This window comes from Coccinella septempunctata, chromosome 3 (genome assembly GCF_907165205.1).
Source record: "Coccinella septempunctata chromosome 3, icCocSept1.1, whole genome shotgun sequence".
In the NCBI taxonomy this organism is placed as follows: Eukaryota; Metazoa; Arthropoda; class Insecta; order Coleoptera; family Coccinellidae; genus Coccinella; species Coccinella septempunctata.
Window position 1 is genome coordinate 33,290,102 of NC_058191.1, and position 26,441 is coordinate 33,316,542.

The following is a 26,441-nucleotide window of genomic DNA, read 5'->3' on the forward strand; positions in this document are numbered from 1 at the left end:
AAATTCTTTGGTTGCAAGTTTTTCATAATTGAATGCTTATTCTACTGGGCTAGCAGAGCTTCCCAAGTTTTTAAACGAAAATCATGCACGTCCTCGGTCCCGATATATCCATATCGGATGTGTAAAGAGTTACCGATATCAAGAATGAAGTTCACATTTCAATCGACAAGCCATCCTGGTTCGAAATTGCCGAGGACGAAAAGTATAAGACGGAAGTTTGTGAGAGTGGGTTATACGCGATCTTTTGCTCGCAGCTGTGTATCTTATAAATGATCGAAAGTTTGTGGGGCTTTTCAGCTATAAGTCACATCTGCACTATTATTATATCCGTCGCGTTACGTGCTGCTACGACGTTCTTCATCATCCGGCCCTATGATGTTGCGTCCGTCCACGGAACCCAGCCATGACGACCCCTGCAGAAGAGCTACGACATGCTATTGACCTTTGTTTTATGCGTATCACTCAATTATCCCGGATTGTACTCTTCTTAATCGGCTTATTATATCATCAAAAGTAGCATAAGTTTAGTTATCATTTTGTGTGAGAGATATAAACCGCTACCAGTTGGAACATCTTCAGTTTTCAAGTTCATGATTTCATGAAAATCATTCGGAAAAAAAATTGGAACCAAGGACTGGTTTTCACCAACGATCCCTTATATAATATTAAGGGACTCCAAAGGAGAGGAAAATTCGGGATTCACTCAAGCTTGTCAGATAAATAAATATATGGAAAGATAACTTGAAGTACCTCTACCCCTGTATATAGGGGGAATTGTCTAGGATAGCCTGTCAGAACATTAAAAAAAAAGACCATTGTACAGGGTATTCCAAATTGCTTGATTTTGGCTGTTTCTGGTACTTCCAGTCTAGATAGGTGAAAACGTTGAAAGGAGTCCTGGGCTCGATTTTCGTGAAAAGTCCATTAGTTGTGAACGTTTCACGATATCTTCATTTGTTTTGAAGATATAACTAAATTTTGATATTTTGACGATTTCGAAAATGTGTAATAACTCCTTCGTTTTCGAAAATGAAGACACTTTTTTTAACATGGAATCACCTCTCAAATTTACACCCTGGTACACTTCATAATACAGGGTGTATTTGAAGGTGAGGCTTTTTTTCAACAGAAAGTAGAACTGGTCAAAATGAAGCGTTTCACCAAAAATCACCTATATAAAACGTTAAAAATGACAAAGTTGAAAAAAAAATTTAAAATGGTAACTGAAATAGATCCTAATACGACCCCAGACCGTTTGTTAGCTGAATTATCTCAAAGCAGTGGGAAAAAACTTATCTCCTGATTCGACCATGTGGTTTCGTTTGGAATATTGGCACGTTCGATATTTACGTGGTAATGGAAATGGAAACTTAGGATTGCCGAATTGTTCTCATTATTTTTCAGTTACTTACACGATTTTGTGGAATGGCTCATTTCAATACCAACTGACAGAAGAGACTTAGGACAAAAGTGTGAAAATATTGAAAAATACTTCAAAATCTCACCAATAAAATTCGTCTAAATTATTCGCCAATTTTTTCACAATGGGTATCACAATCTTCCTGTTCAAACATTCCAACAATCGTCGTAAAAATGGGATGAAATGGGGAAACATCATAGCACTTTTTCAACATAACTAACATAAGCACTGTCAAGAGACAGCCTCGATTTTCTACATTTATTTTTCACGCTAAATTGCACTATAACAACAATTATGATCCTCTCAAAAGTGACCTAATGCATCTAATCAAATGAACTTGGTACTGAACCATTCATTGTCCAGCCATATCTTTATGTTTTGTTTGGTTTTTGCAATGCCGAAGTCACCTTCCACAGTCCCGTACTTGAAATTCATTGAAATTTTGTCGAACTTCTAGGGGTTGTATCTCAGCCATCTAGGATATTTTATATAGACAATTTTTGGTTAAACGACTTATTGTGATGAGTTCTACCTTCTGTCAAAAAAAGGCCTCACCTTTCAAACCCCGTATATTTTGACCTGCACTTTCCCCAATTTGTAACTCCTCGTGTTTCAAAAGTAGCATTGATTATTAATGTAGGCTGAGCTAAAATATTGAATATCTAACCTTTAGGAAATCTATATTCTTGAGATATACAACATACATTAAACTCATGATAACTTTATTGGTTCTATTCGACGAATTACCTCAAGCTTTTCGAAGAGTCAGTAATCAAAACTTAAACATGAAGAGTTTTGCAAAAACTACAACACGTTAATCAATCCATTCTTTTGCATATCACCGAATCATCCCCCACTCTATTCGTGAATTAGCTTGTTAATTCGCTTTTCACTTCCGGAGAGCCAACTCATCGTTCCAAAAAAAAATAACGTAACTTTGCTAATAATTTTACGGGATGTCAACTGCTGACAACTTTAATGAACTGCTCAAACGTTACTCATGAAGTTCAACCCTAGGAGCACCATTTCCGTTTCATGTCTTCTTTAAATCACCCAACGCAAGATAGCCGTAGGTGGAAATCTACTATATAATGTTGGTATTTTCCAAAAATAAAATTATTCTGATGCTGAAGTTATAAGTGTGAAAATTAGTCGCATTCGAAAATTCTAAAATTGATTACAAAAATTATTATAATTTAAGAGTATCCACTTTTCTCGTGAGTAAGATATCATTGAAAATACCTACTCACTAGTCCGATCAGAGGTAAATTTACATCATTAGTGGAAAAAAGGTTTTATATTCTCTCAATAGAGAGTACAAATTTAAGTTTTCCTTTCGGAGAATTGGGGTAAACGAAGAAAAAACAAAATGAAAAGACAGATTCATGGTTTAGGAAAATTCATTTACAGAATTTAGACAATCTATCACAATAAATATTTCATAATCTTCACTTCATTAAGCCTTGTAATTTTCCATTTAGACAAAAATCTTGAAGAGAGAAGGATGTTCCTCATATTTTGAATATTCAACGATGATGGAACATTATCATTCTCAAAAAGGAGTCATCAACAATAAAAACCATTTTAGCAAAAATTCCTATTTTCTATCTTTCTGTGGATAACATATTTCTCTTTCGGAAGTTCCAAAAAATTATGGAATGAAGTTAAGGATTTTTTTGTTCTGATATTCCGCTTATTACAGATTAAAAAATATTATGAAAATTGGGTTTCGAGTTGAAAACAAAATAAAATAAAAATTGCATGAATTTTTTGCAGGTTGGCTGGGTAAAAGCAGATACGAAGGCCATACAAGCAATACACGATCACGTGATAACGCATAACTCAAGAGTGTCAGTATCCCATAACGATCACACCACTTGGAACTTGCATATCAAAAACGTACAAGAAGAAGATCGGGGAGAATATATGTGCCAAATCAACACAGATCCGATGAAAAGTCAGGTAAGATAAACATTTCTCCTATTGCAATATTTTCTTAAGTTTTTTACTCCCGATCTTATAATAAGTTTCTAAAATTTAATTTTGTGTCATTTTCGAATTGTCAACCCTAAAATTTTTTCGATACGTTTCAAGAGTAAAAGCACTTTCGTATATCTCTGCTATATTTTCAATATAGGTACTTCCCTTGATCAGCCTGTACGTCAGATCGATGGATTATTAAGCTTTCCACTCCCTCAAATGGGCATCTGTAAGATTTTGAATTTCCGAATTTCTAAATAGGTTCGGTTAAGTTTCTTTTCAAGGCATTGTTAATTCTGAACCATATATCCATTTTACAAAAAGACTTGAATTCCGACTTTATTCCTACGAAAGCTTCTAGTTCAAAATTGAAAGAGGAATTAGTGAAGTATCTACACTAAACGTTTGAGCTGTGAAAGTTGAGTTGACTGAGGCACTCTGAACAGTTTCTAAGTTATAGCGTTCATACCTATTAAATTATAAAATATCAAACTGCAATCGTTCTGTGATGGCATACATACTTAAATTATATATATGGAATTAGTTTCGAAGTTAGCTAAAACCAAAGATGACAAATCATACCGTAGATTAATACATTATCATGAGTTAGTCAGTTCACAGCTTTATTAGTCTATATTACTGATACGCATGATAGATAGACCTGCATTATGTAGCCTATTTTCTGAATAATTTGATTATTCGTATAAAATTATCATTCAAATTGTGACTGAAACGGGTTATAGTCGCAAGCCCATCATAACAATGTTAATTCCGAATAGCGTACATCTACCCCATGTGTTCGAACTCTTCTAAAATTCTATCGAAATCGAATAAATCCAGAATAACTATGATCGATACTCACTCCTGAAAAATTGAGTTACTAACACTGCTATTGAATTGCAATAATTTCGGACTACGATCAATAATAAAAAATGTATATAGGAACTGAAATACATTTCTAAATTCATGACTTCTTCGGCTTGGCCAGCAATTAATTTCATTTCAGCTAAGTCATTAATATTTTTGGGATTTTCTTCTACTACAAAGCTTTCCTTCAGGATTCAAAACAAAAACACATATTGGGGAATGCTTATTGTTTTTGTGGCACAAAAAGTTAGTGTTGCTATTTAAAAACCTCAGCTAAAGAACTCCTCACATTTATGCATGGAAGATATTAATTTACTAGCGTACATTTTGTCCCTACAAACTCTCAAATCCCACGAAAGACTAAGTTTTCTTCGTTTTTTTTTTACAGCTCGGTACTCTGGACGTAGTAGTTCCACCAGATTTTATATCGGAAGAAACTTCTGGTGATGTCATTGTCGCTGAAGGGGGAATGGTCAGATTGACTTGCAAAGCGAAAGGCCATCCCACCCCAGAGGTTCAATGGCGTAGAGAGGATGGCAAGGATATAGTTTTGAGGACACCTACAGGACTCAAAACAAAAGGTTCGCCTTCATTTTATTATACACTGCTCAACAATTGATTAATTGATAGGGATCACTGGCCGTCAGAATTTATTTATTTTCGATATTTCAGGAATATATTCGCTATATTTTGAATAGATACAAGAAAAGGTTTAGTTGGCATTCTTGTTTTTTCTTAGAAAGGTTCTAGGTAGGACACTTGCCTCGACATCTCTGCCCAGACATTCTCGATGCAATTCATATCTGGAGAGCGAGCTGGCCAGTCCATGGCATGAGCTATGGCAGCGCTCCATTAACCTGAAAATGGTTTTTTATGCCATCATCTTTGGACTAATTTGTCTATTTCAGAGACTAAGTGCTTGAAAAAGAAAAAAAGAATATGCTAAAATATCTTGAAATGTCCCAGTTTTCTCTAAAATAAGATATGTTCCAGATAACTTAACATAGCCATGAATAAAGAGAATCAGTTGTAGAGCAATTTTCTCCATATATCTACAGTATTCTGAAATAATTCTTCATAATCAACGAACAGTTTCTTTTTTTTGAATATCTAGGTGTATTTAGGTTAGTTTGTTGTTCCAACTGATTCTAGAAGCGCTCGAAAGCTGTGGCTCAAAAACATTAAACATCATACTGCTGTGCATATTGTTGCATAACCAACGGAATAACTACTTCACGTGATGACACATCACTAATTTAATCCTCATAATATGCATTTCACCGCTTGAATGTCAATCTGAAAGCATAGTTTGGGTATGTATTGATGAAATCTCATCAACGCTGTGCATCAACATTGTATCCGATACCCTATCTGGCTCAGAGGAGTAAATTGCCGGCATAGAGTTCATTTGGATAACAGAGGTCTATTACTGCATACGGAGACGCGTAAATTACCGAATATAAAATTGACCCCACATTCCATTTAATACCCTCGACTTAATGGTCGTTGAATGCTCCGATGCAAAGTGAACTTAGTCCAAGGGTTGGAGAGCTCTTGAACACATACGATGCTGCTGAACTTCAAAGAGTTCTCAAGTATATCACGGCGTTTGAATGCTTGGAAACTAGTGAAATTTCTTTCGTGATTAAGGATCCTGACAACTTTATTCAGTCATCCCTATTGTATATTTGATAAAGACGAGAGAGCATTATAGGCTTTTTTGATATGAAATAGTAGCAAAATTTAAATAAATGGCGACAAAGAACAAAGAGAATTTGAGAAGGATTCCACTAACTCAAAATCAATTCTGATGAGAACACAATTGATAGACCTTCAGGATTAAGTGCAGTGTAACTCCGTCAAAAAATCTAGAAGCCTGCCTTCGAGAAGTTTGAAAACACAAAATTCATGGAGGGTGTGTGGTATAGAACAGTGATCTCTAAACGCTTACTTATTGATACCTAGATATCTCGAAGTTTTTCTGGGTTTATATGCTAGCATACTCAAAAGAGATACACCAAAATCCCAGCACCTATTTTCAGAGATTTTTTAAATTTTAATTTTGGAGGGACCAATATGGCAAACGAAGGAACAATATGGTCTGATTCGATACAAATTTGAAACTGGCATTTTTCGAAGTGACGATTATGGATTTCTCTGAATGATGCCAACTATATTCTGCCATGCTTGAAAATTACGCGAAATGCAGAGTCAAATTGTAGAGTATGGTTGTCTATTTTTAGGCTCAAAAACACTGTGCTGCTAGCCATATGTGGCTTTTAGAAGTGGAGTCCAGTGAATAAAAGGTTCTCTTGAATTTTTGAATATCTTTGCACAGGGTGAGACTTTGACTCGTACAAAAATTTCAACAGTGGATTCTTGAGGTGAAAAGAAACACTTTTTCCCCATACCATTTTTTCCGATTCGGCCCTGATAAAAGACATAGCCATTTTAGTCAAGTTGTGCCACTCCTGAAAAAACAAAATATGCCTCAGAATAACTAGCTCAATCTGAGCTGAGTTGTACTCAGCCAGAGTACCCAATTCTTCAAATTTCACAGATACTTTTTGATTTTTGAACATCAAATTACTCAAAACCGGCGCATTATAAGATAAAATATGAAGAATACATACTTTCATTTTTCAAAACGATCGAATATTCATTAGATAGCGTCCAACTGAGTTTCAAGAGTTGGGAATTTTTTGTATTTTTATGGTACGTAATGGTCATAATGAAAATACTGGAAGACGTGGGTGATATCTTGTGTTCGAAGAATATTCATCAAATAAATGAAAAACTATATTCCGAAAGTAATTTCAGTGGATAAAACCGTTTTTGAGATAGAAAAAACTGAAAATAACATTTTTATGGTTTTTCAACAGCCCCTATCATTTAAACCGAACTGATTTGCAAAAAATTGTGAAGAAAGAAAGTGTTTCTTTTGACCTCAATAAATCTACCGTTAAAATATTTGTACGGACCTCACCCTGCATACTAAACACAAAAAAGTTACACAAAACCTTGAACTTCGCAAAGCTGTAGGTAGATCACTCCTGAACACCTAAATATGAAGAACTGCACATAAAATAGCTACTTCTGAATAATTCATCCGCTTTCATAGCATAGAATGAACAATCACATAGTTGGAATACGTAAACCATCAGGAATATCTGCTAAATGAATGGAATTTCTAGAACTCCACCCTAGACTGAAACAATTCATGGCGGTCCTCTCAGAAAACCATTGCTAATCCGGCTAAACTGTAAGTAACAATAATCCGCGAGAGTTCTCAACAAATCTGTCCGAGTAATTGTCCATATTTTCCACCCTAATTGTCCGTGCATAGTCCGTTCGATACTGAATATGCTGGGAAATGGACTACACATCCACACAACATATTAAATAACATTGGCGCGAAATTAACAACGGCAACAAACGGCACGTCATTCGTGATGTGGTGTTGCTGAATTTGTGCTGTTTCCCTTTATTAAGGCAAACATATTCCCCTAGTCACCTTTGACATATTGTTACATACTTGACAAAAGCCTGATAAACTTATTATAAAAGAGAGAGAAGGGAAAGACGATTTTGAATTATTTAGTTTTTGTCTCTGATGGAATATAATAGCAATGTGATTGAGGATGATCAACAAGTGTACAGGGTATCCCAAATTGATTAATTTTGACTCTTTCTGGTACTTCTAGACTAGATAGGGGAGTCCTGGGCTCGATTTTCGTGAAAAGTCCATTAGATTCAACCATTTCACGATATCTTCCTCTGTTCTTGAATATATCAAATTTTTATATCTTAGAAAAGCTGTTACCTGAATCCCAGTGCGAGTTTCGACCCAATCAAGATACTGTGGACCTAATTTTTACAATGCGACTCTTGCAGCTGCAACAGAAGGCCCGTGAACAACAATGAAGGATCTATAAAGCCTATATCGATTTAAGTAAGGCCTTCGACTCGATGAATCGAAAAGCTCTTTGGAAAATCTTGGGACGCCTTGGAGTACCCGAAAAATTCTTAGACGTGTGTGAAAGCCTTCATTCCAACAATACCGCTAGAATACATCATAATGGCTCTACAACCGACCATTTCTTAACCAACTCTGGAATAAAACAAGGCTGCGTGTTAGCACCTTTACTGTTCAATATTTTCGCCATAGCTATCTCGATAATTGCTGACATGAGTATGCCTGCAAGAGGCGTTAGAATACGATTCAGATTTGATGGTGGCCTGTTTAACCTGAAACACCTCAGAGCGAAAACGCGAACAAAGTTTATCAAGGAACTTCAATATGCAGACGACTGCGCACTTATCGCTAGTAGCTCAGAGGATCTACAGATAATGTTGGACACCTATAAACATATGTATATACGAAGCTTTGTGCCTTAGACTCAATATTGACAAAATCAAAATCCTGGTTAGTCCGCCAGAAAGCGTTCAAACAGATATCAGCCTGGAGGATGAAACTCCAGAACAGGTCGAGCAGTTCAAATACTTGGGAAGCTTCATTAATACTAGGTCTAACCTGGACACGGAAATACAGAACCGTATCAATTAGGCATCACGGGCATTTTGGAAACTAAAGGACAGAGTGTTTCAAAATCACGATCTCAATCTGAAGACCAAGACAGCTGCTTACAAAACTGTGGTCCTCCCAACGCTTCTTTACGGAAGCGAAAGCTTGACGCCCTACAGGCGACATATTAAACAGCTGGAACAAACGCAACAACGTCATCTAAAACAAATAATGCACATCAGATGGTTCCACAAAGTTTCAAACGCAGAAGTCTTGCAGCGCGCGAGTGGTACAACAATTGAGACTCAAGTAATGAGGGCCCACAGAGGGAACTCGGAAACCAGGAGTCCAGTATAAGCGGTTTAAGGATCAGTAAAATCAGTAAATGTCAATCATAACTGGGAACAAATAGCGTTAGACAGATCACAGTGGAGTCTTTGGTCCACAGTTATAATGAAGACTCAAGAAGAATACTGCGGCGGCCTGATTTGGTTAGTGACTATCCATGCCCGGGGTAAGGAAGGATCTGTAGATCACGGTTGGGTCTCTTCAGTCACATGAGGGCACACAGTCGCAAGTAGACCTAACAAATTATAAGTTTGATCGCACCGATACTTCTGTTTTTGACTCTTTTTGTAGATTTATTCTCGGTAACGATATACAGCAATGAATGAATGAATCAAATTTTGATATTTAGTCGATTTTCAAAATGTGTCATAACTTTTTCATTTTCGAAAATATTTAAAAACGGTAAAAACTTTCTACAAGCACTTTTTCACTCAGAATACGACACTATATTATATCCTTACTACAAGTTGAATATAGTGTCGTATTCTGAGTGAAAAAGTGCCTGTAAAAAGTTTTCACCACTTTCTACAAGCACTTTTTCACTCAGAATACGACACTATATTATATCCTTACTACAAGTTGAATATAGTGTCGTATTCTGAGTGAAAAAGTGCCAGTAAAAAGTTTTCACCGTTTTTAGATATTTTCGAAAATAAAAAGTGATGGCACATTTTCAAAATCGACACGCTGTCGAGGCATATTTACAAAAAAACTGTCCTGGATTTACTGAATGTATTCCAAGTAAGGGACTGACGCCCTCTTTTTTGATAGAGCAAAACAAAAGAAGTTTACAGCCTGTACACTTCTCAAAAAAAAAGGGCTCCATTCCCTTACTTGGAATACATTCAGTAAATACAGGACATTTTTTTTGTAAATATGCCTAGGACGTCCGAAAATATTCAACATGTAAATCAGTTTCTTCAGTTTACAAATAGATATCTTCCACTCGTATTGTTGATGCCTATGACATGTTGCTAGTTTCAGAGCTTTATACAACTGAGATGTAATTTAAATTGATTATTATTATTATTGTTAAAACTGCGATATGTTCTGGGAATTGATTGATTAAAAATCATGGTTACCTTCATCTAGACTACCTAGAGAATTATGGTATGGAAGAAGATCCCAGACTGATTTTTTACTTTCCCTATCAACAGTTTCCACGTTCGAGACTTCTTCTTTTTTCTGAGAAGCATTCATCATCCCGAACAATAGGCAATAAAACGTTAGAGGTTTTCGCCTTCACAGGGATCCATCTCCAATATAAGAGACCGTTGAAAACGTATATATGTGCACGAGAAGGAAAACGTTTCCCTATTGAATTTGCTGAAAAGTTCGCTGATAATTCGACGTGATTTTGACGAAAATTTCGCGAGTTACGATTCCAGAATCACAATCTCCGCATGTTGTCGGAATTGCAGATGCGGACTGAGAGTCGTAAAGTTGATGTTCTCGGGAACTACTGATAGCGCAAGCACCAAAACAATGTCAATGCTCATTTTATCTCATCCAGCCACAAACCGTGGACCATATTCTAGGTAGCTTGTTGGAAAACTTGAAGGGTTTCTTGATAACGTAGGGTATAATTGAAAATTTTATGGGAATCCTATTGAAATTGTTGTAATATACGTGAAATTTAGCTGAATGAAGATTTGAAACTATTTCAACATATGGGAATTGTTCTCTTCTATAAATGGGACACTCTTGTTCTCGACTGCTCAATATATGTTTAGCTGAATATATATATTTACATAACTTGTATAAAATATAATCGAAATCACTCGATGACTTTGCAGTGAATGTAGCTGTGCTTTATTTTTCCACCAAGAAGTGGATACCATTTTATCGTTTTTAAGATATTTTAATCTGTTAGAATTTTTAAACAAATTAACTGTTAACCCTCACCCACTTGAAGACTCTAATGTGATGGTGAAACACGTGGTTCAACAACCCGTGTTAGTTCATTTATTAAATTTCATCTAGTATCGGCTATATCAATTCAAAATCATTTCATTTTCATCGAGATGGCTGTTGTGTTGCTCTGTTGAGGTCAAATACGAGGATATATTAGCCTACTATAGAACCAAACAAAATTTCAATGTCAAAATATTTTATTACTCAACATATTTTCCTCTTAATTGGATACTTTTATTACATCGAACCTGCAACGTCTCTAGACCTTTCAAAAAAAAAAAAAAGTTTCTTCTTGCTCTGCAAACCAAACCTCCACAGCTTTTATTACCTCCTCGCTGGAAGAAAATTTACGATCTTTTAAACTTTTTTCAGCTGAGGAAAGAGATGACAGTCGGATGGATCCAAATCTGGTGAATAAGGGGGGTGTTCTAGTAATTCAAACCCTAAATCACGAATTTTTTGCATGCCAACATGAGATTTTTGTGCAAGGGCGTTGTCCTGCAAAAACAAAACACCTTTGGCTAGCTTTTCGCGTCTTTTCTCTTGAATTTTTTCTCGTAGAGTGGTCAGTAATGTCGAATTGTAATCTCCGGTTATTGTTCTACCCTTATCCAAAAAATCAATCATCAGATTACTCTATGGCAATCTAAAAAAACTGAAGCAAGAACTTTTCCAGCAGATTTTTGGACACGAAACTTCTTAGGTCTTGGACAACCAGAGTGTCGCCATTCCATCGATTGTTGCTTTGTATCTGGATCATAGAAATGTACCCAAGTCTCATCCATAGTAACAATTCGGTTTAAGAAGTCTACATCGTTTTCAAATCGAGCACAGATCTAACGCGATGCTTCTACCCTTGCACGCTTTTGGTCAACATTCAAACATTTGGGAATCCATTTTGCAGCAATTTTTCTCATGTCCAAATTGACGTGAACTATAAGATAAACGGGTTCGTAAGAAATATTCAGTGCTTCAGATATCCGTTATAGCCTAATTTGACGGTCTGGTGAAATCATGTCATGAACTGCATCGATATTTTCGGGGACTGACACAGAAACTGGCCTTCCCGATCGGTCATCATCCTCAATGGAAAATTAACCTATTTTGAAGCTTGCAGCCCAATTTTTTACGGTCGCATACTAAGGACATTGATCACCAAGGGTATTAAGCATATCTTCGTAAATCTGCTTAACTGATGGCTCGATACTCCAATTTTTCGATTTTCACAATTTCGGTGGATATCTTCTTTCTTTTAATTTATTGCGTAACTCTGGTTGACTTTTTTTGAGCTCAAACTTCACACTGACACTTCTAATGAGTTATTGTTCGTTGCTATGGTAACGCAATATTTTTTTATGCATGGAACTGGTCTAGGCTAACTAGATATCAATACATCCTCGTAAGACCGAAATCATATTCAGCATCTACTATTCTTTGACGAAATGGTCTCTCTGTTACCATACCATACTTTGAGTGATGGTGATTGGCTAATTCCATTTGGATCCTAACATTTGTTTATTCTGATATCAATGGATGTTATGTATCGGATTTTATTCCGTTTATTCAGATTACAGTGTTTACCACTTTTAATATCTCGGCTCAAATGCATAATCAGAAAAAATGAAAAAAAAAGATTAACTTTGCCTCGTAGGGGTACATTTTATACTGTTAGTTGCAATCAATTTTTATCAACCCTGTGAGCGTGATGACAGTAACCCCTAAAAATGGCAAGAGGGGTTGAATGACACCTTAGTTTAAAAGTGATTCGATGACCTTTTCAAAAATACCCTATACGTGACTGACCTTTTTGTTAGTACTTCCAAAAAATAAAAAGAAGAGTAGAAGAATAGTTACTACAGCAAGAGTAGCAAGGAAACATGCAAATAATGAAAAATTTTTGCTATAAAAGACTCGTTTTTTCCACCTCCTTTTACTACTGAACGTTTTCTTTTGTTACAGTGGCATTCTATCAAGGGGAAATACTCAGATTGGCCAAGATTTCAAGAACGGAGATGGGAGCCTACATGTGCATTGCAACAAACGGAGTGCCCCCCACAGTCAGCAAAAGAATCATTGTTAACGTGCACTGTAAGTGTTCCATGATCTAATCAGCCGACACGCAATTGAATCTATGATATTTTTTCAGTCCATCCTGTGATTCACGTTCCAAATCAATTAGTGGGCTCTCCAGTTGGAACCGACGTTTCGTTAGAGTGCCATATCGAGGCCTTTCCCAAATCTATCAATTACTGGATTAGGGATACAGGTGAGGAGAGAGAGTAGGAAAATGAAATGCGAATGACTGAAATGCTGAATCAACCCATCAGTCGAATTATTTTTCGCGAATCCCGAAGGTGGCATTCTCAAGAATTCCGAAGGGCTGACGCATCATCGTTAGATGAACGTCAATTATCTATACGAGGAAAGCGAAAACGGAAAATTCGACAAGATTTGGTTATTTCAAGTAGTCATTGTTTCTGATCGATTACGGAGTCTCAGGATGATTCACTCGTATCATTTCGAAATAAATTGCTAATCAAACGTTGAGAAAACTAGAAAATGTTGCACAAATAACTACATATTCCATTTCTTTATACACGATTTCTGTGGGGTAGGTTAGTAGCGTTAGACTCTCAAATCCACCAATTATAAAAAAAATTGCAACCAAAGAAGAAGCTTAAGATATGTCCCAATATGAATATACAAGGTTTTTCCCCCTCAGCGGAGATGTATATTAGGAGGGGGGCAGAGACATGCCCCCTGAAGGGGTGTTTTCGTGGTCTTCATATGATATCACTGAGGGAACTGAAATTTCATAAGAAAAATTGTTAGGAAAGTTTTAAGGCATTAAATTTTGCTTCCAAGGAGGGGCATATTTCAGCTTAGCCCCCTCCTCCACCGAAGGAGCATTTTTTTTATAATTCTATAATTATTCAACCGGGCTATGGTGGTATATTAAGGAAAATAAGAGTTGGAATTGAAGTACAAGAGTTGTTCAGTCAAGATATCTAATTTTTTATTTAATAGTCCGACTATGAATCATGGAATTTTACATATTGCTCAAACACAATATCTTTATTCGGAAACATAATAATTGGAGTTCGATTAAGGTCATATCGTTTTTTAAGGAAATGCGCGGGTGGAACATTCTTTCAACATCAACCAAATATTTCCTGTAAACCGCTCTCATTAGTCGTCTGTTTCAGTATATATGATTTAATATGAGCGAACATAATTTTTTACTGCATTACATCAGTCGAGTTTTGTACCTGGTAGTTTGTTTTTATATAAAGCTTTCGTTCACTACTCCACTAAATATAATGTGGAAAAACGCTGCAAACTTCACAAAGAGAACGAAGGTAATTGTTCTCAGTCTCCCGAATATTTCAACTCTCACGTCTCCAAATGAAAATCTCTCAACTTCCTATGAATCTTTTCAACGTGAATATACAGGGTGAGTCTTTGACTCGTACAAATATTTTAACAGTAGATTCTTGAGGCCAATCTGTATTGTAATATACAGGGTATCCCGGATAAGATGGGAAACATTTTCATGTGAGATAAAAAATATCAAGAGGATCAAGAAAAACCCCCATATGTATAGTATCTATCTAGGAGTTCTAGATTCTGATTTACTGGGTGTTTTTAACAGAAATTAAAACCACTCAATCTCCTTAAGGAAATCACCGATTTATTCGAAATTTGGAATGAAGGTAGCTTCTATGAGTTTCCATAAAACTGCCATCAAATATCATTCGATTTGCAGGACCGTATTACATAAATTTGTACAGTTCTTAAAAGTTCGCAAAATCACCCGTACAAAGAATTTCATGATTTCTCCGATATCTGCGTAAACTGTAAGGTTCATTTATTCAATTCGTCAAATAATATTGCACGGCACTATTCAGGTTGCCGAGGACTGATTTTTTTTCTTGATAGTGACAATAATTTTTTCTCTCGATTTTTAACATCCTATTCCTCTCTACGGTACCGTACTTGAAATACCAAAGTATTTGAGGGTATCATGACTCCCTCATATTGAATATTGTATATAGGTTTTTGATGAGTTTCAGCCCCTGTGAGAAAAAAAACAACTCCGAAAACACCCGTGCTACTATATCCAGATTTCAAAGCTCAAATCACACGTTATTCTTCTTCAAAAAACACTATAATTGAATATAAATAAAGATAGAATATGAGATTTAAATAATATTTACTGCTAGATCTAGACAGTGAAAAAGCATTAGCGTCTCTACATTGAATAAAAACCTGGTAGCTTCGACTTTGGGCAAGAGAATTTGAAGGCATAATTGAGAACATTCTCGAATAGTTTTTGGCGATTTGGCAAGTTTGAAAGTCTCCGTTTTCAAGGGTTCCCCTGATTGTGATGCTTGAAAGAACTCTGATAAATTAATACGACTTGTACGTCCAACTAAACATCTTATAAAATTTTCCCATTCATCTACGTCATGGAACCTCTATACGAATACGGAGAATAACATTATGCAAAAAGGGCAGAATCACCCTACCGAAATTTCATCATAGCGTCTGAAGGCCCTAACAATACCGGACGTGACGTATTAAGTATCGAAAGGATAAAATTAAGCATCGATTTCATTAATCATGTGTGCCGGAAATCGAATCGGACATACCCAATATTGCTATCAGACTCAATACACGCCACTCCTGCCTGTATATAAATTAAAGTTTATCTTTATCTGCTGCTATATCTCTAATGGTTTGACCACAGCATATTTTCAGGGGGTAAATGCCGAGCAAAATTGATTTCCAGACTCGGTTATGCACTCAAGTGATTATGTTGGGGGCATATGAAATTAAGACGATGCTAATTGAAGTTTCAGTAATGGATGATATAATGGATCTCTGTTTTGGACTTTGTTTTTCTTATATGACTATGACAAGTTCATCAAGTCTCGACATTTGAATATCAATGGAATGAATTATTTCCATCAAATATTTGAGGAATAACAAGAGTCATTGAATCCGATCAGACTGGAGCTGTGAACTTCGAAATTTTCGTTTGGTTCGCTTAATATGACCAGAGCAGATTTGTGGTAGAATATTCCATTTTTTATTCTCATCCTTGTAGTTTCTTGTTTTTAATGAAGACACATAAATAAGAATTATTTCTTGAATATTTCTATCATTTACGTTGAAATCATTGATTCGTTCAAAATTTGAGTTTAGCCCCAAATCTAACCTAACCTAGTTCTATGAATAACTTTATATCATCCTTAATACAATTAAATCTGTGACATTACACATCTATGGATCTTTTAAACAAAGTTGTGTTCAGCCAAAGTACCTAATTCTTCAAATTTCACAGATAAATTTTAATATTTGAAAATCAAATTATGTACTCAAAAACGGCGCATTATACGAGACAATCTGAATAATATTTTAATTTCGCAAAACGTTCAAATATTCATCAGACAGCTTCCAACTTAGTTTTAAGAGTTGGGTTCTTCGAGTTTTTAGTATTTTTATCGTACGAAATGGTCACAATGAGAAAATATTGTGTTCGAAAAAGATTCATCAAATAAATGAAAAACCATATTCCGAAACTTATATCATTCGATAAAACCCTTTGTGAGGTAGAACTAAAAATAATTGATGGTTTTTCAACAGCCTGTATATTTTTATCAAGGCCGAATCGGAAAAAATGGTATAGAAAATGAGTGTTTATTTTGACCTCAAGAATCTACTGTTAAAATATTTGTACGAGTCAAAGACTCACCCTGTATAAGCAGGGGCTGCTCAAAAAAAAACACTTTTTTGCCACGAAATCACGTCTTAAATTTTTTCTTAACTATTCATTTATACCCTGTATATTGAGAATTATATCACCAAGATTATTTCCAGCCTGGAAGTTTGGCTTTCATTATTCAATCGAACAAAATTTTGTCGGTCATTTAACATTACTAGCCCGTCCCGACGTAATTCAGATGCGAATATTCGAACTTTTAAACTCATGAACATAAATCAGAAATTCCAGCTCAACAAACACTCCCATTATCATCCATTTTCCTGAAAATCAACTTTGGTGCACAAAGAACCGAAAGGAATCTCTTGAAGAATCGGAATTTAGTTGGGAAGAAGTTGGTGGTGATTATGAAAATATGGACTTTTTGGACAATACTTCGCTGGACATATTTTCAGATCGAAACCAAAAAACTATATTTCCAAAATTAGCAGCAGAATTCGTTCAAACCTTCCTTTTATCCAAATTTTATTTACATATTTGAAGAAAAGAGGAAAGCCCAATGTCAATGAATTATACATTATGCTCCATATGAAAAACTCATTCATATTTCTTAGACTTGCAGATCCGAATATGAAGGACATTCTGAGTGTAATCTAATATTTAAAATTTTAAACAAGAATAACGCTTGAATATTTAAATGTACCTACCTATCGTTAGAGGATAATAATAATTCATTCGCCCTCTTAGATAAATTACATTTTTATATTACAAATATACAGAATCTAAAGAATGAATATATGAAAAAAAAAATCGAAAATGATAAGGAAATCAATTATGTAACCAAAATATTCATTTCTGCTGGAGATTTGGTATAATAATATTACTTGAATAATTGTGAATTTGCGTAACCATTATTATCTACTTAATTCTGTTACATATTTAATCCTTCAAAGGTCTTTTTTTTAATGAAATTTGGTCAAACGAACATGAAAATAAATGTCCAACTATTCCAATGTGATCCACACATGGGAGGATCAAATAACACTAATTATTAGGATTTCGGTTAACCATATAGGAATTAATAGTTGGTATCTATAAATGAACCATTACTGAACCCAGTTTTTCGATTTTTTCAGGGGAAATGGTTGTAAGCAGCTATAAATATGATGTCCAGACATCAAGCAAATCACAATTTGAAGTAAGAATGACGGTGAAAATCAGAAATCTTCAGAAAGAAGATGCCGGTTCCTACAGGTGTATTGCAAAGAATTCATTAGGTGAAGTTGAAAGTAATATAAGGCTTTATGGTAAGTATCATCAATATTTTTTATTAGGCATGCATATCATAATTTTCATTGTCAATCTTTCAACATCCTACTTAAATAGTGAACTTCGCACATCCAATCTTTGGCTTTCAATCGATTCGTTAGAGCTATTCACACTAATCACATCATTATAGTCTTTTCAAATCTTTGATTCAATATGGCAAATGGCAATAATTGCTTCCATAGTTTAACGTTCATTATGAGCAGTTGAGATGATGATCTTCGCAGTATATTTTTTTTCCATCTACAATTGCTCTTCGATGTTTCTAAATTTCGTTTTTCAAATAACTTTCACAAAAAATGTAGAACTTTCTAAAGCTTCACTCTAGAGAAATGAGAGTCGTTTAGATCGGACTAGTGCTTCTAAACATTGATGGAGGACGGGTATGGTAGAAAAGCAAGGAATATGTAGAATTTTTTTATGAATAGTAGCACCCTGTATATCTTATATGTATGCCTATAATACGAAGCCTGTTCTCATTTGATTTTTGTAAGTAGGTATACTCATTGGCTTCTTGAATATATCTTTTAAATTTATGCTCAATTTTCAACATTTTTTTCAAAGACTTAAGCGTTTTCCTCTCAATTTAGAATCTCATTGTGTTTTCAGTAACTTTCAATGAATTTGGGGCTACTTTAAACAAAATTTCGAACACCCAGTACTGAAATTCAACAGAAATAAGGAATAAAAATCAAAAGAATTTGAATTTTTCTTCTCGAAGTTTTAGTTTTTAATTTTTGGTTCATATATCAATATTTCTATTCTGGAAGAAAATACAAATTTTCAAGAATAAGTTTTTCAATTAAGTGTAGCTATGTGGGAAAACGTTAACGAAGAACCACTGCCAGAGGTAATAAATTGTGTAACCCCACAGAGTCAAAATAGAATTCAAACCGATCATTTGCCCTTTGAGTAACAACTAGGCGTCAAAGGGATACTCTTTCCACAGGTGGTTCAACTCAAAACAAAAACAATTTGGGTTCTTCAATATGGTGGACTACTTCCTAATTAATAATTCTTCACAAGGTCGTTTTGCGGGTATTTTCAATATCCCATATAATTAATTTTCTGTTGATATTCACAGCCGGTCATAAACAACCACATCCACCGAAAGCATCTATGGCTGATAATCAGTCCATGATTTGTTTGATTCAGATTTACTCTTGAATAATATCAATATGGACTCAATTATCTCACCAACTTTGAATAGTCAGTCCTTTCATCTCTCAATCGAGCTATGAGCTATATTCCAGCACCCAAATTAACGTTATGATATGAATACAGTCAAAGTAAACAAAACCTGTAGCTCGCGTATGCCCTTTTTCGGCACAAAATGTATCTAATTACGAACTGTGGCTGGAAAAGCTTATTGTGTTACTGTCAGCGATTTTTAATCTCAGATTTAGTTACGGATGAGGCTCTTCGAGATCGTGAAGCTTTTCGTAGATCAGTGATTGTAACGGAAAAAAATGTAATCATCAGAAGTATGGACATGGCCTGTGTAATCCATTCGTTGGACATTGGATGAAAGAAGGAATTTCGGTTAAATTAAAGTTATCACAAAACTGGAACTTCTCATTCCGGTCGCTGTTCTGGATTATCCGCTAAAAATATTCAATGTTTTTTTTTATGAAACCGTTCAAAGTTAAGGGTGGGTGCATACGACGAATCTTACTATGGAAAACCTATTTATAGTTTCATAATTACACATAAACTAAAAGATTACAAACCGTCAGTTGATTATCATCAACTTATTCATCAATAAGAGCTTCGAAAAACGTCAGAAAATTTTTATTTTATCTTGAAATACATTTTTATCAGATCTCGATGTCTGGCTATATTTGCTAAAATTAGAACTGCTCCAATAATAAATACGCTGGTGCGAAGTGTATGGTTTTTAGGTGTTAGGTTTTTATGGTATGTTCTTCCTTACATTTATCGAGGAAATGCACACAGATTTAAGGGCAATTACATTATGTTAGCAACAAAGTGAAAAAAACTCATATTTAAAATTCAGCTCATTACCAAAAATTTTCAGCAGGGTACCTATACTCCATTCACTCTTATTTTAGCAGTCGGTTGGCCATGGAAATTTGACACATTTCACTCTGTATAGTACAAAAATGTGGGGTTATGACGCTTGTCAAAACATTTTTGGGTTTTAAATCAACGATATGTTGCCCGTTCTACGTAAAAATTTCTGTTACGTATTTTATCACAATGTCGAATCTCTTCTGAAAATATGTAACGAACATAATTGAAGTTTATACAAACTGATTGAAGGCATACCAAATCCAGTTATTTGTAAGGAAAATACAAGAGATCAGTATAATATCATAATATGCACTAGCTTGAGGAGATTCAATGTTCGTTATCTTCTTTGGCTAAAGTTTGAATACGTTACATCAGTTGTAAATTTTAAAAATATTAACCCGAAGATGAAATGCATATGATGCAGTGGTTGGGAATTGATATCTCCCGAAGGAATTAACAGATAATTACAAGAATGTTAAATTCTTCAACAAAAATAATCTTGCATCAATGTAAGTAAAAAGAATTAAAGGAAGTTTCAAGTCAAGATGAACTTCACCGTTGAACAAAAATTTCACATGAATAAACAATTAACAGGACAACTGGTGCGTATCTGTGGCTGTTCATCTTAATACATTGGTATAATAATAATAATTAGGTAGTTATTGGTAGCTTGAGACATTTACAATGTATAGGACCAGTCAAATGAAAAATAGAAAAATCAATTTTCGGGAACTTATTCTACGATGACATTCATCGAAACTCCTGTAGTAAACTTTTCTCATTAATTCACTCAAACATAAAATTCTCAAATGCCACCACTTTTTTGGGTCTCCCAATAGAAGGAAATTCTTTGTCATCCTCTTCATTCACAATTTTTCTGATTGTGGAAATATTCAGCTGAAATATAAGTCGTTTAGATTCAGATGAAACATAATATAAATTCTCTTACATTGAATATGTTCGCTACCGTCTGACGTATTGTGGATTTTAGAGTATCAGGGTCTATTCGCATGAGCGGACCTGAAACCCTGTCCCTTTTTTCAATCACTTTCGGCATTTTCGTAATAATAATTGATATTAGTTGTGGCAACGGCGTTATGACATTTCATAAGTGCCAACCTTACTCCGTTCTAGTTACAAAAACTTGAGAAAATTATTTCATGGCCAACCGACTGCTAAAATAAAACTGAATGGAGTATATATTCATTTTTCTCTTTCCTAAACCAAAATACTTATCCTCATTTTGTTTTTATATCATTTTTTTTCAATCATCGAGAGATTGCATATGCTTCACAACAGACTGACATTCAATGAATGTTTGAAGATGTATAAACAACATTCAATGACATTTCAGGCGGCTGTGGAAAATCGAATTTAAGTTGGAAGAAGCCCATAAAGTAAGATTTTGACTTGCGGAATTTAAAATCATCTAACCCCCTGTTTAAAACTTTGATTGCGCGATCGACTATTTGACAGTCACTCCATTTCCGAAAAGAAATCACTGAAACCATTTAATTTCTGGATATATTGAAAAAATAGCAATAGAGAATCATTGAATGGACGTATATAGATTTAAATTTGATGCGAGAATGATATTTTGAATGCTCATAACTTAATTAACAGTTGAAAACAAAGAGGCGTTTATCCGTAAATCAAGCGTTGATTGCCCGATCAAGCTTTGTGAAACCGGGGGTAGATCTTCATGTAGTTTGGTTTATTCAAACGTGATATTTAAAATTAATGGTTGAATCTGATCCTAGAATTTGCGAATCAAAAATTTACGTTTCCGAGCATTTTTTCGAAATAACTTCATTTCGTCAGTTCCGTTTTCAAAAGCCCACCCTGTAGAGATTTTGCGCGTTCAGGATGGGAGTTGGCACTGCCATATTTCAACAGATACGTCAATAAACACTCCTTACCTTGCATCGTGAACGTCAACAAATAGAAATATCAAACGGATGATAAAGATTTTTGCATCACTCATGTTCTACAATGTGTTCCCGGAGACGTTTATGCGATTCAAGCTCATAAATCACCATTATCCCGCTTTATTCCGTGCATACTGCTTTTTATTACTCATATTTCGCAGAAGGTGACATATTTCTGTCTACCTTCCTTAACTATTCAGTGGATCGTCTTCGCTCGAAATGAACTGATTGAAATATGTGTATCTCTTCGATACCTGAGAGATTGAAGGGATGCTGCTGACATTTTTCTATGAGCGAAAAGCAAGGGAAGTTCTCACATTTCGACTGAATTGTATCGGTATATAAAACTATTGGAAAAAAAATCAGATGCCTATAACTTTCTTTCTTCGCCAAAAATCGGAAATTTTAGCTGCCTTATATTCAACCTGTACAACTTACAATGTAGCTCGTGTTTGCTCTTTTATTTAAATTTTTTATTTATTTGGTGTTCAAAATTGTCTTCTCATAACTTTTGTAGAGCCCTGAAGATGGAAAAATACATTTCCGAAACGTCGGCGAACTGACAGAGTATCATTCTCCTGCTTACTTCTGATCCTTACACCACCAAACCTATTTTGAATGAAAATTTTTGGATCACTACTTCAGATTTGTACAAGAAGGTGTTTAAACATTTTGTCCAGTTTCCAACTGGCCAAAGATAATGCTTTACATCTGGGGGTCAAAATAACACATCACCTAATGTCAAAGTTTTAGCTGGTCAAACTTGAGCAATTTTGTAAATACCCCACTTATCATTTTTGTTTTTCTATCAGCCCTAGAAATATTGCTCGATTTTTCTGATTCACCTTTTGAATGGATGAGTGTAATACATCATTTAAAATAATCATATGGTGAGTTGCAAAATGGCGCATACGCCAGTTAAATGGATAGTTGATGGATATACATAATTAACCTTAAAAACTGCATTCCATAATTTTCAACTGGGTGAAGGTATCAATTTAACCCTCCCAAAGAAGCTATTGTAATAGCTGTACTGGAATACACTCATCGTTAGTGCAGAACATAATTATAATATTGTTCTGTGGTAGGTACTGCAATTCAAACACCCGTATTAGAAAGATTATCAACATCCTTGTCTACAACTTTGGAAATGAATATATCTGTTTTCTGTTTTTTCTACTTTGTGTTCTGAAGATCTCTCAATTAAGTGGTTATTCAGAAATTTTCTCGCATATTGAGATGTTTGGCTATTCTGTAACAATTAAATGAACTTACTCATATTAATGTTGGCCAGATTAACATAAAACTTGCTCGTAATTTTCAAATCATGGTGGATTTTATCAAATAGCTGATAGAATAACCGCTTAGAGCAACTTAAAACGTAAACTCTTGATTCTTTATCAATCAATTTCACGAAAATGCACAATCATAATTAATAGGGATTGAGGACACATGAAAATAATAATAGAAGGCCCTTATTACCAATTTTATGAAACATTAGGTACATAATTTATCAGTAACAACACTCACAGGGCAGAGTTTAGATGGATGTGTGCCCTCTGGTTCCAAAGAGCAAAAAAGTTAGTTTGGGTTATCGAATTTAAGTAGTTTTTTATCATCACTTTATTTTTTTTTTCGATGCTTTATTTCAAGCATCATGCTTTAAGCTGAATCAACTCAAAAAAAGATCAATAAATCCATACACAACAGTTGAACATCGCTAACTATAACAGTATAGGAATTGTATCTATATATGCTTTTTTTTGTTATTCTTTATGATACTATGAATTCCAAATAATGACAAAATAACGAAATTATGGGAACGCTATTATTCGGTCATTTACCCATAATATGTTTATGGATCCCGGTTTTATCCAGGATACATCAAAACATAACTTCAGATTAAGTGGCAGAATGTATACATAATGGTTTATTTATAGCGTACTATAATACGTGAATGCTATCAAATTAATCGCCTGCTGTTGTCACTTATATTGTGATCCATAATTGATATGAATTACTGAGATTTCAACAAAATGTTGCTTTCGATGTTCAGTCCAACATATCCAATACGCAAAGTGGATCTCAATATCGAATCAATCAATGCAATTTATTGCATAAAGAATATTCTCTAACTCAAACTCTTATGTTCTTACATTTATCTTTTTTGTATTATTCAGGGTGTCTGTAAACATATGCAAAGGATTCCCCGATGAAAATAAGCAGGAGTTGTTCCTATAATTTTTTTTCGAAATCGACCTCCCTTCCAAGATACAGATTTCGGAAGGCGATGGTGAGTTGACAGTTTTAAATTTTTTTTTATGAGTTCTGAAAAAAATGTGTCATAAAACTGTACATAATATGAAACACTAAGTAGATGTTACTCACACAATTTTTTTATATCTCATAACGTTTTTATTAGGGGTTGAAAATTACAACCCTTCATGATTTTTTTTTTAAAAATTGTTTTTGTGGGATAAATTTTCGAAAAATGAAATTGTCTTAGGCTTTTCCATTCAATTCTGGCTAAAAAAAGTTGCAAAATTTCGATACAGTCGATACTTTTCGTATATATACGATGAAATGAAAGGAACAGTGATCAGAACTGCTCATAAGTTTTTATTTATTCCGAAAAAAGTATCCACTGTTTCGAAATTTTGCAAGAGACTTTCTTTCTTCAGAATTGAATGGAAAACCCTGAGACAATTTTATTTTTCGAAAATTTATCCTACGAAAACAATTTTTGAAAAAAAATCATGAAAGGTTGTTATTTTCAACCCCTAATAATAACGTTATGAGATCTAAAAAAATTGTATGAGTAACTTCTACTTAGTGCTTCATATTATGTATAGTTTTATGACTCAGTGTTTTTTAGAACTCGTAAAAAAAATTGAAAACTGTCAACTCGTCATCGCCTTCCAAAGGCTGTATCTTGAAAGGGAGGTTGATTCCGAAAAAAATTTATAGGAACCACCCCTGCTTATTTTCATCGAGGTATCATCTCCCTAAGTCTTTTGTTTGCAGACACCCTGTATTTAATCATATATGAGGGCCCTCATTCATCTGAATTCAGTACTACCATATAGATAAGAGAAGTTTCCATTTTCTACGATTCGACAATACGAAACTACAACAACAGAAACACAATATGTACAAATGTTGTAGGAATGGAATCCAACACGAATTTCTCCTCGGAATAATCATCACATTAACTCTTGCTGTATTTTCACCGGCATGTGAACAAAGGGATGCTCCACAGACGGACCAATTGAATTTTAGGAGTTGTCAAGAAAAATCCTTTCGGATATTACGACAATGTGGAGGAAAGCACTGAAAATCTTCATCTCTACGTGACAGAAATGAAAATGCTCCCGTGGAAATGCATTCCCAAGAAATGTTCCGACCGTGGGGCGTGATACCAGAATGCAAAATATTATTTCAGTTTGCGGGAACAAATTCTATTAAAAATTTAAGATCGAGTCGTGTTCAGTTTAGCGGATAATCTTAGTCCACATTTTCATTTTACGGACTTGTTTTCGAGTGAAATGTGCATATCGAAAACGGGGGAGAAGATATGATAAAAAGAAGTTGCCGTTCGACAGAATTTCGCTCAATACTTCGTTCAGTTTGTTCTTCAATGGCTTCTTTACCTTTTATTTCAAAAAAATTCGAAATTTTTTTTTTTTAAATCTTGAATTCTGAGCTTGTTTTTGAAAATAATTGATTACAATCGTATAATGGAAATCTCACTTCGTGCATAATGTATATAGAAAATAATAAACAGGGTGGTCCTTTGAAAAAACATGTTTGGTTCATTACCTGCTTAAGAAATATCATTTTAGGACAGAACTAACTACGTCACTGGATTCTACGGCAAAAATTCAATCAGAATTATATACGAACGGAGAACTGAGGTACGACAGGTGACTGTACAGGGTGGTCAAAATTCGATGGGATTGAATGGCAGCTCTGAAACCGTAAGAGCTCAAGAGCTGAGACTGAAAAAAATCTTTGACTACGCCACTGCATTCCACATGAAGATGTATCTGCAGAATGTAACATTTGTTTATCGATATCACTGATCCTACTTTACGAAATAGAGGCAAGAGTACGAAGAGCCGAAAAAAGAGTTTTCACTTATAACTTGAAAACAATAGAAGATAGGGAGATGTGGTTTTAGGCATTGATAATCTTTTGAAAATTGAGGTCGGAAAAGTGCCATACATTTTTCCCCTGCTCTTACAGTTGCATTACTCAAATAATTCATAACAATCTTGAAGCAAATTTGTTTCACAGGATACTAGAATATTTTCATGTGGATCTTGGAGGTTTCGAACTAAGTAGTTCAAAATGCTTTTAAATGTCCCAATTGTA

At 34.7% G+C, this 26,441-nt stretch overlaps 1 protein-coding gene across 2 annotated transcripts in view; it reads left to right on the forward strand.

Annotated features, from left to right (window-relative positions):
• The window catches only part of LOC123310112 (lachesin-like), a 137,371-nt gene that overhangs the window by 109,182 nt on the left and 1,748 nt on the right, over positions 1-26,441 (forward strand). For both annotated transcript variants that reach the window (XM_044893501.1, XM_044893500.1), the window contains 5 exons: positions 3,197-3,382; positions 4,656-4,848; positions 13,014-13,142; positions 13,201-13,320; positions 17,916-18,086. In XM_044893501.1, coding sequence (XP_044749436.1) covers positions 3,197-3,382; positions 4,656-4,848; positions 13,014-13,142; positions 13,201-13,320; positions 17,916-18,086 — 799 coding nt within the window. The remainder of the gene's footprint in view (positions 1-3,196; positions 3,383-4,655; positions 4,849-13,013; positions 13,143-13,200; positions 13,321-17,915; positions 18,087-26,441) is intronic.